At 44.1% G+C, this 13,901-nt stretch overlaps 2 protein-coding genes across 2 annotated transcripts in view; one reads left to right on the forward strand and one right to left on the reverse strand.

Moving 5' to 3' along the window:
- LOC111972933 (pyruvate dehydrogenase (acetyl-transferring) kinase isozyme 3, mitochondrial) overlaps positions 1–6,175 on the forward strand; it is an 18,698-nt gene extending 12,523 nt beyond the window's left edge. The window contains exons 6-11 of the mRNA XM_024000038.2: positions 1,163–1,240; positions 1,568–1,647; positions 1,727–1,828; positions 2,006–2,116; positions 2,303–2,416; positions 2,566–6,175. Coding sequence (XP_023855806.1) covers positions 1,163–1,240; positions 1,568–1,647; positions 1,727–1,828; positions 2,006–2,116; positions 2,303–2,416; positions 2,566–2,715 — 635 coding nt within the window. The 3' untranslated portion in view covers positions 2,716–6,175. The remainder of the gene's footprint in view (positions 1–1,162; positions 1,241–1,567; positions 1,648–1,726; positions 1,829–2,005; positions 2,117–2,302; positions 2,417–2,565) is intronic.
- An 87-nt stretch (positions 6,176–6,262) lies between these two features.
- Positions 6,263–13,005, reverse strand: pcyt1ba (phosphate cytidylyltransferase 1B, choline a). Its single transcript, XM_024000037.2, has 8 exons — positions 12,789–13,005; positions 10,975–11,074; positions 10,635–10,751; positions 10,297–10,448; positions 9,817–9,895; positions 9,309–9,451; positions 8,432–8,620; positions 6,263–8,250 (listed from the first exon to the last, which is right to left on the reverse strand). Exons 1-8 carry the CDS (start codon positions 12,825–12,827, stop codon positions 8,035–8,037), a joined length of 1,035 nt encoding a protein of 344 aa, XP_023855805.1. The 5' UTR covers positions 12,828–13,005; the 3' UTR covers positions 6,263–8,034.
- Between the last annotated feature and the right edge of the window lie 896 nt (positions 13,006–13,901).

Here is a 13,901-nt window from a genome sequence, read left to right on the forward strand (position 1 = left end):
AGTGAAGGGAAATCTTAATGCTACAGCATACAATGACATTCTAGACAATTCTGTGCTTCCAACTTTGTGGCAACAGTTTGGGGAAGGCCCTTTCCGGTTTCAGCATGACAATGCCACTGTGCACAAAGCAAGGTCCATACAGAAATGGTTTGTCGAGATTGGTGTGTAAGAACTTGACTGGCCTGTACAGAGCCCTCACCTCAACCCCATCGAACGCCTTTGGGATGAATTGGAACGCCGACTGCGAGCCAGGACTGATCACCCAACATCAGTGCCTGATCTCACTAATGCTCTTGTGGCTGAATGGAAGCAAGTCCCCCGCCACATTGTTCCAACATCTTGTGGAAAACCTTCTCAGAAGAGTTGAGGCTGTTATAGCAGCAAAGGGGGGACCATATTAATGACCGTGATTTTGGAATGAGATATTCGATGTGCAGGTGTACACATTTTTGGTCATGTGGTGAATGTACTATACATATAACTAGGAATAAAGTGACAGATAATAAACATTAGCAGCAGTGTATGTGATGAGTCAAAGTTGGTGCCCAAAAAGGGTCAATGCATATAGTCCTGGTAGCTATTGATAACTATTTCACTAACTATTTAGCAGTCTTATGGCTTGGTGGTAGAAGCTGTTCAGAGTCCTGTTGGTTCCAGACTTGGTGCATCGGTACCGCTTGCCGTGCGATAGCAGAGAGAAGTCTATGACTTGGGTGGCTGGAGTCTTTGAAGATTTTTAGGGCCTTCCTCCGCCTTGTATAGAGGACCTGGATGGCAGGGAGCTCAGCCCTAGTGATGTACTGGGCCGTACGCACTACCCTGTGTAGCGTCTTGCGGTTGGATGCCAAGCAGTTACAATACCAAGTGGTGATGCAGCTAGTCAAGATGCTCTTAATGGTGCAGCTGTATAACTTTTTGAGGATCTGAGGGCCCATGCCAAATCTTTTCAGCCTCCTTGGGTTAATCCAACCCTAACCTTAATAGTGATGATGGCAGTTTTCTGAAACAAAACAATAGTCATCTCTCTCCCCTTAGTCCCTTCCTCTTTCTCCCTTTTCCTCTCTCGTTACCACCCCCAAATGCTTCTGCTTTTCTTAGGTAGTTGTGTGCATGATTGCATGTATCCATCTGTCCATCATGTGACACTGCCTTCCTGTTTCAGATGCCTATGAGACAGCCAAGATGCTGTGTGAACAGTACTACCTTGCTGCCCCTGCACTCCAGATCCAAGAGTTCAACAGTAAGACATCTTCCCTGTTTTACCACATCTCTGATCCCCGTCCATGTTGTCTAATGTACAGTCAACACACACACAAACTTTCCACACGGTCTCATGATATCTTTGATCTCTATATGCTGTCTAAACACACTCTTTACAGTATGTTTGTGGTTTCATAACATCTGATCCCTCTCTGTGTGAGAGATAACAGAGCTCCACCTTTAAAGGGAAGTGTTGTAGCCACAGGACTGCTCCTATTTAGAGATGATGGTTGCAGAAGCCAGATTTAGTCCTGCTGTGATTATATATATATAGAGAGATATCTTATTTTCTCTCCCTGTGTCCCAGTGAAACAAGACAAAGACAAATCGATCCAGGCTGTGTATGTTCCCTCTCACCTCTTCCACATGCTGTTTGAACTCTTCAAGGTGTGGCACGCACACACACAAGTACACATACACAATGCACGACCATCATCATACTAATAAAACTGTTTGGTGTGTGTAGAACTCTATGCGGGCCTCCGTGGAGCTCCATGAGGACAGTAAGGAGGGCTTACCTCCGGTGAAGGCCAAAGTCACACTAGGAAAAGAGGACCTGTCCATAAAGGTAACACACACACACACACCTGCCAATACTTAGACATGCCATCTATGAGTGGGATGTATGATAAATGCTCTGTAAATTGTTATATTTACCATCATCTTTTACCCAGTGTGTCAAATGTACAGTTGTGACATATCCTCTTTCTCTCCCTTTCCTCTCTATTTTATCTATCTCTGTCAGATCAGTGATAGGGGTGGAGGTGTACCTCTGAGGAAGATCGATCGTCTGTTTAACTACATGTACTCTACTGCCCCCACGCCCAGCCTAGAACCCTCCAGCACTGTCCCACTGGTACACACATACACATTGTTCCCCATATTTTTCAGGTGCCAGTGTTTTTCTGTAGTGATTGTAAACAACTTCTTCTGAAGAAGTGACTGCCCTTATATTACACTCTCACCTATGTCATTTCTCTCCCCCTCTTGTCTGCTATCTCTGACTCCCAACTTTCTCTTCCTTCTCCCTCCCTGCTTCCAGGCTGGTTTTGGCTATGGTCTGCCCATCTCCAGGTTGTATGCCAGGTATTTTCAGGGAGACCTGAAGCTCTACTCCATGGAAGGGGTTGGCACTGATGCTGTCATTTATCTCAAGGTAGGAGGGGCTTCTCTCACACCACCAATCATTTTGATGTTACTCTGTGATTTTCAGACTCTGATATACCTCTGCTCTGTAATACAATTCACTATCAACATTACTCCATCCCTTTCATTGGTTCTTCTTTTGTCCCGCCCCCAATCCAGGCTCTGTCCAGTGAGTCGTTTGAGCGCCTGCCCGTCTTTAATAAATCGGCATGGCGACACTACCAGACCAGCCCTGAGGCAGACGATTGGAGCAACCCGAGCAAAGAGCCACGAGACACCAGCAAATCAAATTACAAGGCCAACCGATAACTCTGCCCTAAAACACTTCCCCCGCCCACCTGCCTGGCACACTGAACTCTGCCCCTTCAATGATCCCCTCGCTAACAAAATCATCATGGGTTTAACTTCAGCTGCCGCGGCGATACAACGCCCTCTCTGCAGTCATTGATGTTGTTGTCCCAGGGTGGACTTTGGAACAGGATTTTAGCCCCACCCCTTGACTCCTCTGATAGGTTATTTGGTCAGTTGTTCCTCTTCACAATATGTTCTAAGTGGGACTACAGCGACCAGATTGGTGGACAGACAGTCAGTTTGAGATGGTTGAGTTCAGCCACTCTTTCCTTCGATCCCTTATCTTCAGCTTTACTGACCACAGCACTCCCTTGTGGTTCTCTCCAGCCACTGCAGCTAGAGGCTCTGTCTTTGGGCTGGGAAAGGTTTCTGTTCTGCTCTCTCTGTGTCCAGTCTCGGTTTGTTCAGTCAAACATAATAGAACCTCTGTTTCTCTCTTCTCTCCCCTACAAAGCAGAAGGCTGTGACAGGCTGAGGGTTTGGGTTTCAGGCCCGACAGAGAAAAGGGAAAAGGAGCTCCTTTTCTCCCTTTTGAGGACACAGTTTTGAATGGGCACTAATCTCGTCCACCAGCCGGCGCTCTCTGTCGATCCGTCTGGTCTCACAGCGCCTCAGAATGGAACTTGAATGGGAGACTATGGCAGGAGCGGCGAAAACTACTGACTGATCTGGCTGATCTCTGTCCATCGCCATCTAGCCCAACCCTGAGAACATACCCCAGCTACATTGTGGACTTCAAAGCGCAAGTGATTTAAACAAGGAAGTGAGTTCGGGAAAATCTGAAAGTATGCATATTGGAAATTATTTTGACTTATAAACTTTATACGCCCAAACTCAGAATCAATTGGGCTTCCTCAAAATAATATTGTTTATGTAATAGAACATTTATTTTGATTGACAATTTTCCAGCTAATAAAACGGTTGCTATCTCTCACTTCCTGTCAGTTACCACTAGCTTCCACTGCCACAAAGTCAACATTGGCTACAAAAATTGACTTTGTGGTCTTAATTTAAGGTTAGGGTTAAGTATGAAGTTAGCAGTTTGGTTAAGGTTAGGTTTAAGAAGAGACATTTTAGAGATAGGCAGCGTTTATGACTTTGTGGGTGTGCTAACTAGTGACGACCCTCCTGCCTCGATTTTAAAGACATGCCTCATAGTTGTGTGATTCGCTTAGAATTTGACTTGATTAGCATGGCACTCAGTAAATCAACACCCCCTAAGTTCTAACCAGTCCCACCTTATTACGGTCCCTGATATCTGGAGTCCTTGGGACGTCCCTACCCCATTGAAGTTGAAATGTAAAAGTGTTAAGGTAGGGACATCCCAAGAATCCCAGATAGCACTGACCACCCCGTTACCAGACTATGTGCGCCAGCAATTCGACCCGGGCACGAGGTTAATTAGGCACAACGAGGGTCAGGGTGGGCAGTTGTCATAGTTACGATTGTCATGGTTACAGTGGTGTGGCCAATGCCAAGTTATAGAGAGGAGAGAGTTGCAGTGACTAACTAGACCTATAAGAACATTTTAGGAACAATGGGAACAAGCTTTAAACTAACTAAAGATAGTTATTATGCATTACGCATGTTGCATTATATTATAGAAAGAATCTGGAACAAACAGATGTATGTTTTATTCATTGTTATTCCATTATCTCAGAAAGAGGGGGAGACTTAGAACTCTGAGGAGTTAAGAAACAGTATTGCATGACAAATGCCCTGATGGCTATAGTTTAATTTCAACTCCATTGTTTTATTTTGTTTTTACTGTATTGTGACGTGTTGGTTTGAGAGGAGAAACTAGTGAAATAGGCATCCTCAATCTTTCCCCCAGATCTTAACCAGCGATACTGATCCTTCCTGAACCCTTTGAAAGGTTAAAACTGTATACTCCGAGACAGCCCACCTAGCTGTCTTGCCCCCTTTCTAAAAACCTTTGGTGTTAATTTGTTTCTATTGAACGACTTGGTGCCCCATTTCAGGTTTTCTATGGGAAACACTGCTCTGAGTCTCAAAGAAAATGGATGTTTTCAGGATGCTAATGTTAACTAACGATGGTTCACCATGTGAGCCTTGTCTTTCCTGTAGCTTATTGCTTGTAAACCTCTCCAGCATTACATGTGTTACTGTTAACCCTCCCAGCTCCTTCCACACCCTGATAAGACCATGCAAAGGCTACATGACCTATCCTAAAGATGGCTACATTTTGTTAGCCTTGTTTGTCCCCCTGTGGCAGCATCAACCCTGCAAAGCATTATGAACATTCTCACGTTAACCAAGACTATCGCTAACAACGTCACACCGACTCAACCTTTTAATTCACCTAGTAGTGGTATTACTAAACATTATGAACATTGAACGAGCTTGAACATCAACTAGTATTTTGAATGGTTTTCCGATAAGACATGTAATAGCTGTCATTGGTTGAAGTGTGTGAATAATGCTCTTCAAGGATGGAAGGGATTGGATGAGATTAATATTTGTATCTTAAGTGTCAAGAAGAATCTGTGGCATTGTAGTGGTGTAAAACAGCGGCCATTTTGAAACCCCATTGTTTGTGCAGGAGTATGCAGGAGTATGGACCTGAACAAATATCTTGTGTTTCTGAAACAAGGGTTCTTTTGCATAGGAAAATGGTTGATTTTTGATCTTTTGTTTTTTACTTCAATTTTTTTGCATAATTTTTTTGTATAACTGGATGATGATTATTCCAGAGGGGGCTCTTTCCTCCCTCTTTTTTGATTTTTAAGTCACCATCTACAGTATACACATACTGTTTTTCTTCATCAATGACTTCGTATGTGGATTACATTTCATTCAGGCCTCTCTGATAAGAATCAATTGTCTTAGTTAACGCTGGGATAATATTAGCTTGTTTGTTTCTAGTTATCCTCATTCTCATTGGCCGGTTTATGAAAAGTGGGCCAAACTTGGACCAATCATGGAGCTCTGATCTGACATCATCCATTCTCAGTTTTCAGCAAAACCTGAACTAACTCATTCCAGCACTGCCAAGGTGGCACCTAAAATTTTAAGTGGGCTTAGCTGTAGATAAGGTAGTGAATCCTTCCTTACCTTTTTGTACCTCTAAGGTATTAGTAGCTTATATTGTATATACAGTATGGTAATATATTGAACCGGTGTGAAGTGATTACTCATACATCCTTACTGTATCTCTGATGTAAGGAGATGACTGAGCACTTTGAACTCCTCTCTGTAGAGAAAGTGTGTACAGACGTATGCAGACCATCTTATCACAAAACAGTAACTTCTGTATGTATACATGTGGTACAGTAGCGGCTAGCATAGATAGTAGACACAGTGATATACAACAATATAGAGGTATTCAGCATGAGGTCAAGCTTGCAATACCTACTGTCAATTTCCCAAAGCTACAATAAAGAGAACAAAACAGCCAGTTTTTTTTCTATGCATGTGTGCAAACGAGTCTATCTGTTGAAAAAGAGATTTGTTTCCTCTCAATCACCAATCTGCTCTCTTTCAATGACTTTCATTTTCTATTTATTTACATATTACGCCATTAGGAATTATACATTAGAAAATAAGACGATACAAACAGAAACACACATTCCCAATCTTGTACACACAGTGCAGGATTACATATAATGCATACAGGACAAGAACGTATCTAAGGTGGATAAGGAGGTGTGGTAGGAAGTGATGTTATGTGGGTTTCCGCTGTGGAACAGTTGTGGCCTGTGAGGTGTCGTAGCGAGAGACATCGAGTTGAAGAACAGTTCTGTGTCATGTGTGACTAGCAAGAGGAGAGCACAATGATTCTACTACAACAGGGCGGGTCAATCTTATTCACAAAGGACCAGTGTGGGTGCAAGCTTTTATTCCAGCCAAGTTATAACACCTGATTCTAGGACCACACCAGCCCTTTGTGGATAACACTGGCCATCCCTGTACTATAAAATCCTTTGATCTCCCGTTTCTAATAAGGAAGGCTCTTGAATAAGCTGTCACAATTGTACATTCTCTAAAAGCAAATAAATTGACAGATCAGTTTCTCCTGTTGAAAGCACTGTTTACAATTGATGGGCCGGGCAGGCGGCCATATTGGGAAAGCGGGGGGACGGGGGGGACGGGACGGGACATCCCTGATACTGAAGTCCCAAGTGTTCTGTTCATTATGCAATCACCAATCACGTACTGAGTTCCATGGTGTTACCGTTGTTGAAATGTAACATCCATTAATTTGGGTTGCTATGTAGTCTCGGAAATCTCAGACCTATGCTGGAACATTTAACACTGTGGGAGGCAACACTTCTGCCTAGGGAGACTAGTTGCTATGGCAAATAATCTGGTACAGAATTATTTGTGATTCTGTGGGGTGCATCTCCCTAGTCTAAAGTGGCCTCTTGTCTCCCAGGAAGGCTGCAGTTACTTACTCCTCTAGAGGACAGTGTTTCTCTCTTAAATCTACAAACTAGGGCACAGTCAGTATGCAATTAGAAACAGAATGGTGCAGACAGCCTATTCTCTTATTGTATAGAGAACTGTGTCGGTTTGTCTATAAATTCAATCTCTATCTGGAGAGTTCTGTAATGGTGTAGGTCTACTCACCAGGGTTGGGGCCATTTCAATTCAGGAAGTACACTAAAATTCAGATTATTTTCCATTAGGAACATTTCAAATTGGAATTTGGTTTGGAAATTGACCGAAATTCAAATGGAATTGACCCCAACCCTGCTACTCACGTAATATCACAATGCAAATAGTCACACTGCAGATGATTGTTGTGAAATTGCAGAAAATATCTTCTATCATGTTTACCCTAGTTTTTCTCTAAAATATGACCATAACATGAGATTTAAAACCAAAAGAAAGGATAGAGAAAAAGGAGGACATAAAATGATGGAATGATATGATCAACAGGCGCTCTTTTATTTACCGTCTCTGTCAAACCTGAGCAATCAAAAACAGGTCAGTCGCATCATCTTCTGTTCTCTATACTCCTGTCTGCTTCGTTACCCAGGCAACAGAGACTGATGGCTTCTTCGTGCTACAGCACTACACTACATTTCCCATGACTCCCTTCTGTCTTGCATATCTACAACTTCCTTCAGCATCCAGTCATTGCTGCCAGTGTGTGGAAGGGGATGTCGGGGAGAGAGAGCGAGAGAATGTGTGTGCGTGACAGCACCTTTCAGGCAGTAAGTGAGTGTGTGGTCTTAGGTGTGTGTGTGTATGCATGGCATCAGTTGTTAGGTGTGTGTGTGGTGTCAAGTGTCTGTTCCACAGTCCAGGCTCCTACTTCTCGTTCTCATCTTCTTCACTCATGCTACTGAAAGAGGCGGAAGCCCCTTTGGGTGAGGAAGGGGAGGCTGGTCGGGGGTGAAGCCAGCGCGAGGGGGGAGACGGGGAACGAGACAAAGACAGTTGCCGGGGGGGACTGTTACTAGGCGACCCGTGGGGTGATAGGGCGTAGGAGATCATCCGACCACTACGCTCACTAAACACCTGTTTCTGTTAAGGTAAGGAGAGAGAGAGGTTTGTGAGAGAACTATCACTTCAAAGACTAGGCTAGAGGTAGAAGCTAAACACAGTTTAGGTTCATAGATCAGATTTGCAAACAAAGAAGTGAAATGTCAGATGAGTGATTGAAATATGTCCATGAGTGGAGCATTAGAGGCAGGCTTTAGCTTACCCATGTTCCATCTGGGCCGAACAGTTCCAGGAAGTTACCGATGAACTCCCGTGATTTCTCCTCCCACTTCTGTATGAGGTCATGGCTCTTCTCCTCCACGCGGTAGACAAAGTGTTTACTCTTCTCCTCCACCGTTTTCACTTTCTCCTTCATACGGTCCACCTGGTTCTGCAGGCGGTACTTCTTCTCCTGAGGTTGTAGAAAGGTTGTAGGAATGTAACTGACATACAGGTAACTGCCAAAATAAAGGAAATACCAACATAGTGTCTTAAAAGGGCATTGGGCCACCACAGAACAGCTGCAATGCGCCTTGGCATATATTCTATAAGTGTCTGGAACTCTATTGGAGGGATGTGACACCATTGTTCCATGAGAAGTTCCATCATTTGGTGTTTTGTTGATGGTGGTGGAAAACGTTGTCTCAGGCGCCGCTCCAGAAGCTCCCATAAGTGTTCAGTTGGGTTGAGAGCTGGTGACCGACGGCCATGATATATTGTGAAACATCAGCAAGTTGAGCAGTCTTCGTCTCTGAAGCGCCAGCCAAACTTGCCCCAACAATCCCCCCTCTTTCGAAGTCACTGAGGTCTCTTCTTCTAGCCATGGTAGCTAAAATAATGGGCAACTGTGCCTGCTCAGCATTTTTATACATGACCCTAAGAATGATGGGATGTTAATTCCACACCTGTGTGCAAGCACCTGCTTTCAATATACTTTGTGTCCCTCATTAACTCAGGTGTTTCCGTCAGTTACCTGTATGTGTCTCTCAACAAATACAGACAGAACATACTGTGTCTGTGTGTTCGTTGAAAGACATCAGTTATGTTCCCAGTGTACGGAATACACACACGTTATTTTTAAGGTAGACACACACACTTACGTTGATGAAGCTGACATTGAGCTCTTTAGCGGTGTAGCCCCGCTGTAGATTGCGTCTAGCGTAGAGGTCGTAGTCTCGAACGATACGAGTGATCAGGTCAGAGGTCGAGATACCCTCTGTCCGCTGAGTTGGCACGAACATGCCTGGAACACACACATAAATACCCACACATTATAAATACACACATTATACAAACACAAATACACACATTATATATTATAAATACACACAAGGAGAAACATGAGCACAAACACACACACACACACTATAAATACACACACATGGATGAACATGAACACACACATACACACACATACTATAAATACACACACATACAATAAATACACGCATATGAACACGCACACACATTATAAATACATATGGACGAACATGAACACACATACACACACACATTATAAACACGCACACAGGAACACATACACTAATCATAAATACAGCTTCACACACACACACACACACACACACACACACACACACACACACTCACCTGCCTCCTTGATGTGTTTGTAGACGTCCTCAGTTCCTGCTGAGGAGTATGGGATATCGTCATGAGCCACAAAATCGATCTGAGAAACAATCAGAACACAAGACAAGAATCTATACACAATCTCTATACAGTCTATACATAATATATACCCCATCTCTACACAGTCTCTACACAGTCTACACACAATATATACCCCATCTCCACACAGTCTACACACAATATATACCCCATCTCTACACCGTCTACACACAATATATACCCAGTCTCTACACAATCTCTATACAGTCTATACACAGTCTATAAACAATAAATATACAGTGTCTACACACAGCACGGGAGAAACAAAATGAAAACGCATTCAGATAAACTGACACACAGAAAAGAGACATGCTTGCATCCATCATAAATAGTCTCTACACACACATATACACACACAAACACACAGAGAGCCTTGATGGGAATAGACAAACACACACACACCTTGTGCTTTTCCAGGAAGTCCTGTGTGAGCGTCCATGGTGCATCTCGGACCACTTCGTCGACATAGCGACAGTGTCTCAGAGCCTCGTACCTCTCATCCTCCGTCATCACAGTGAAACCCTTATACTTATGGGTCAGCTCATCACTACACACTGACACACACACACACAGACAAACAAACATACACAAACAAACACACACACATGAAACAGTCACAAAGGTACAAAGAAACAGATAGCAAAACATGTATGAGTTATTCATACTAAGAGTCATTATATCCACATGTGTATGAATGTGTGTGTTTGTGTACATATCTGCATGTGTGTGTGTGTGCATACCTCCCACTATGAGGTATGCATTGGGGAAGAGGTTCTTGGCCTGCATCAGAGCTCTGGCATGGCCGGAGTGGAACAAATCAAATATCCCATCTGCATATACACGCACTGGACGGTCTACTGTAGAGGACAGACACACAGTGTACATCTAACACATACCTTCTCCTCTCCTGATGATGTAAGTGAATGTGAGGAGGAGAGGATGCGGAAAAGAAGAAGAGATGGCTATGAGGGAAGATGCTGAGGATGGTAGGAAGAGAGGATGAAGAATGAGGATGAGAGGAGGAATAGTGAGAGAAGAGTGATGAGAGGGGGGCGTAACAGAGGACGAGAGGAGGTATACCTGGGGTCCCTCTGCGGGCTTGAGCAATGGAGAGTCTCTCATGAGGGGCGCGACACTCACAGCTGGTGTCCTTAGCAAAGAGAGCAGGCTCAGTCAGCATCTGAGAGAGGGAGGAGAGAGAGATTTAACTGTTAAGTGCTTTTTGTTCAGTATAATAGTGCTAACATCAGCATATTAGAACAGCACATGCATCAAATTCAAACCCCTACAAAACTCTCACTCCTCTCAACAAACCAAAAATGGTATGGAGTCTCAGACACATGATAGGTGAAGTGTGTTAAGGAGGGGAAGAAAAGGAGGGAAATAATGTGATAAAACCTGAAAAAAATTTAATTTGAGGGGGGTGAAGAGAGGAACAGGAGATACAGGGAAGGATAGTGACCGATAAAGAGAGGAGAGAAGGAAAGCGATGGAGGACAGAAGGAAAGTTGAATGACATTCATGTCCCCTTCTTGATAGTCATCCCCTGTTTCTCTCCGGCATAATTCCAGTAATTACATTATTGATCAGGCCTGATATCTATTCTCTATCACAACTATTGATTACATGATGAGGGAACGAGCAGCACCCAGTGCTATTGATCTGCTACTGGCTAAAATGGAACTTCATCCCTCCCTCTACCAACACCTCGTTTTCCATCTCTCTCTCTCTTTCTCTAGGGGGGAGAGAAAGAGGAATTGGAACATGCATGACTTTCTGTCCCCAGTAACTTCATGGATCCCACTCCCAAACACACGAGAGAACTGAGAGACATACTGGAGACTATATGTTACCCTGGGAGACTAGATCTTATTCACAAAGCGAGAGAGAGAGAGTGAAGGTGCAACTGAACAGTAACCATGATCACAAAACACACAGCACAGTCTCCTCTAGAGGGCAACATAGAAACCATGGTTTCTTGATTTCTAGGGATAATGGGATCTTAGATTGTTCATATTAATACCTTTGTCTACATTTGTCATCCATAACACTGAATATTTAAAGGTAATTCCACCTCTACATATTCCATTTGGATAAGGGATGAGGAAGAACAGAAAGGAGGTGGAGATGATCATAACATCATCAGATGGTCTTGGCTAGCAACCGTCTTGTGAGCTCCCATCCCCATAGTAACAGATCGGACAGAACAGAACAGTGAGGAGGACGCACTGAGGTAACGTTTCTCCCACAATCCACTGCAAGGTGAGAAGGGGGAGGAGCCCAGTGTGGACAAAGGGCAGGCGGTGGCCTCGAACGATCGACAGATCAGAGTGACCGCAGCGAATGTTCTCACTAAAGCCCTGAAACTGGCACAAGCAGGCAACATCTGGTCTAAGAAGGATTAACTAAGAAAAAAAACACACTAAAAACCTCAACTAAAAAATCAACCACAACACTGTGATGGTAGCACACAGGAGGAAAGAAAGAGAGGGAGAGGCACAGGGATGTGGGAATAGGGAATAGGGAGGAGGATATGATGAAGAGAAGGAGAGGCACAAAGAATAAAAGGGAATAACAAAGACAGAGAGAGAAAGATAGAAAGAGAGACTGAATGGAGCTGGCATGGAGCTAGCATCGCCCCTCTGTATCCTTGCGCTTTTGTGTCCTCATCAGGAGATCTATGCCAGGCTGCCTATGCCCACACATACACACACCCCTGCCAATACTGCGAAACACGCCCAACCCCCCATCCTCCACACAGACACACACAGTCCATTCAGCACTCCGAGCATCCCGCAAAGACACACACAGACAGTGGATCTGTTTCATAACAAGAAGACTAGCCAGCCTCTCCCTCTCCCTCTTTCTCTCCTTCACACACAAACACACCCTACCGTGCGCGGCTGGGGGCAGGTGTGCTCGAGCTCCTCCATGTTTCCCCTAAAGGCTCATGGGATACGGCGGCTGAACCCCCTGTCTGTGACTCAGCATCAGTGAGATGATCCCTCTCTCTCTATTTCTCTCTACCGCCCTCTCTTCCTCCCCCTCCCTCTTCACTTCCCTCTGTATCCCCACCCACTCTGCCCTCTTCTCTCCCTCCCTCTATTCCACCTCTTCCATCCCTTTCTCCTCCCCCTCTCCTCCTCTCTTTGGCAGAGTGATCTTTCACTCACAGACCAGCAGCCAAGCGCCTCCAAACTCAAGCCATGGCGACGACAAATATGTGAGAGAGCTCCAATCAGTGCACAGATCCCACTGTATCATTTGCATGGAGGACAAGGATTGGCTGAGCTGGCTAGGACCATCAGTGAAGGACGGCATTGAGCATCAGTGTCTATCTAGGAGGCTATATCTCAATAGTCTACAGTTGCTCTCCTCTCCTCTGAAAACACAATATAGGTGAAAGTAATATGATACATGCACATTGAGGTTCCTCCCTCTGCGGTGTCCCAACAGTCTTAACCAGCTTCTGTTTCTTGTCCCCTTTCCTCTTTGACCACATCAGGATAGGTGAAAGCAGAAGGCTTTTACAGCAGTAGACACACCTATCCAGTGCTTTTGGGGATCAGTTGTTATGGGAGAAAAGAGGAGAGAACACATTTAAGAATATACAGGGAACAGTATCTGTTTTCCACTGAATTACACTGATACACAGAATAGACCTTATTCTATTTATATGAAGCAGCAGGAACAGGACATTGAAGTGGATCTTGCTGAACTTCACACTTCTCTCTCCATCCATCTCTATCTTTACTTCTCTCTACCCCAGACCATCCTCTCACTTTCTATCTTTCAACCACTTCATGTAAGAGTCTCCTAGACTTTTCATCTTGAAATGAAAGTTCAAAAACATATAAGACACTGTCTCATTGTCAGAGACAACTTTAGTTGTCTTGGGTTGAATTTCATGATCCATGCATACCTCACTACAGCCACAAACAGTAACCTGGGAGAAAGTACCTGATAGCCCACTTAATTTCTAACATGCGAATAGCCCAAGTCCATTA

This window comes from Salvelinus sp. IW2-2015, linkage group LG14 (genome assembly GCF_002910315.2).
Source record: "Salvelinus sp. IW2-2015 linkage group LG14, ASM291031v2, whole genome shotgun sequence".
In the NCBI taxonomy this organism is placed as follows: Eukaryota; Metazoa; Chordata; class Actinopteri; order Salmoniformes; family Salmonidae; genus Salvelinus; species Salvelinus sp. IW2-2015.

Excerpts from the sequence above, each read along its gene's own strand:
- pcyt1ba (XM_024000037.2), bottom strand. The coding sequence starts at position 12,827 with ATGGAGGAGCTCGAGCACACCTGCCCCCAGCCGCGCACG. Across the intron at positions 10,449-10,634 it reads TGCATACCTCATAGTGGGAG|TGTGTAGTGATGAGCTGACC; the intron begins GTATGCACACAC and ends TGTGTGTGTCAG. Across the intron at positions 8,621-9,308 it reads TCAATGTCAGCTTCATCAAC|GAGAAGAAGTACCGCCTGCA; the intron begins GTAAGTGTGTGT and ends CTACAACCTCAG.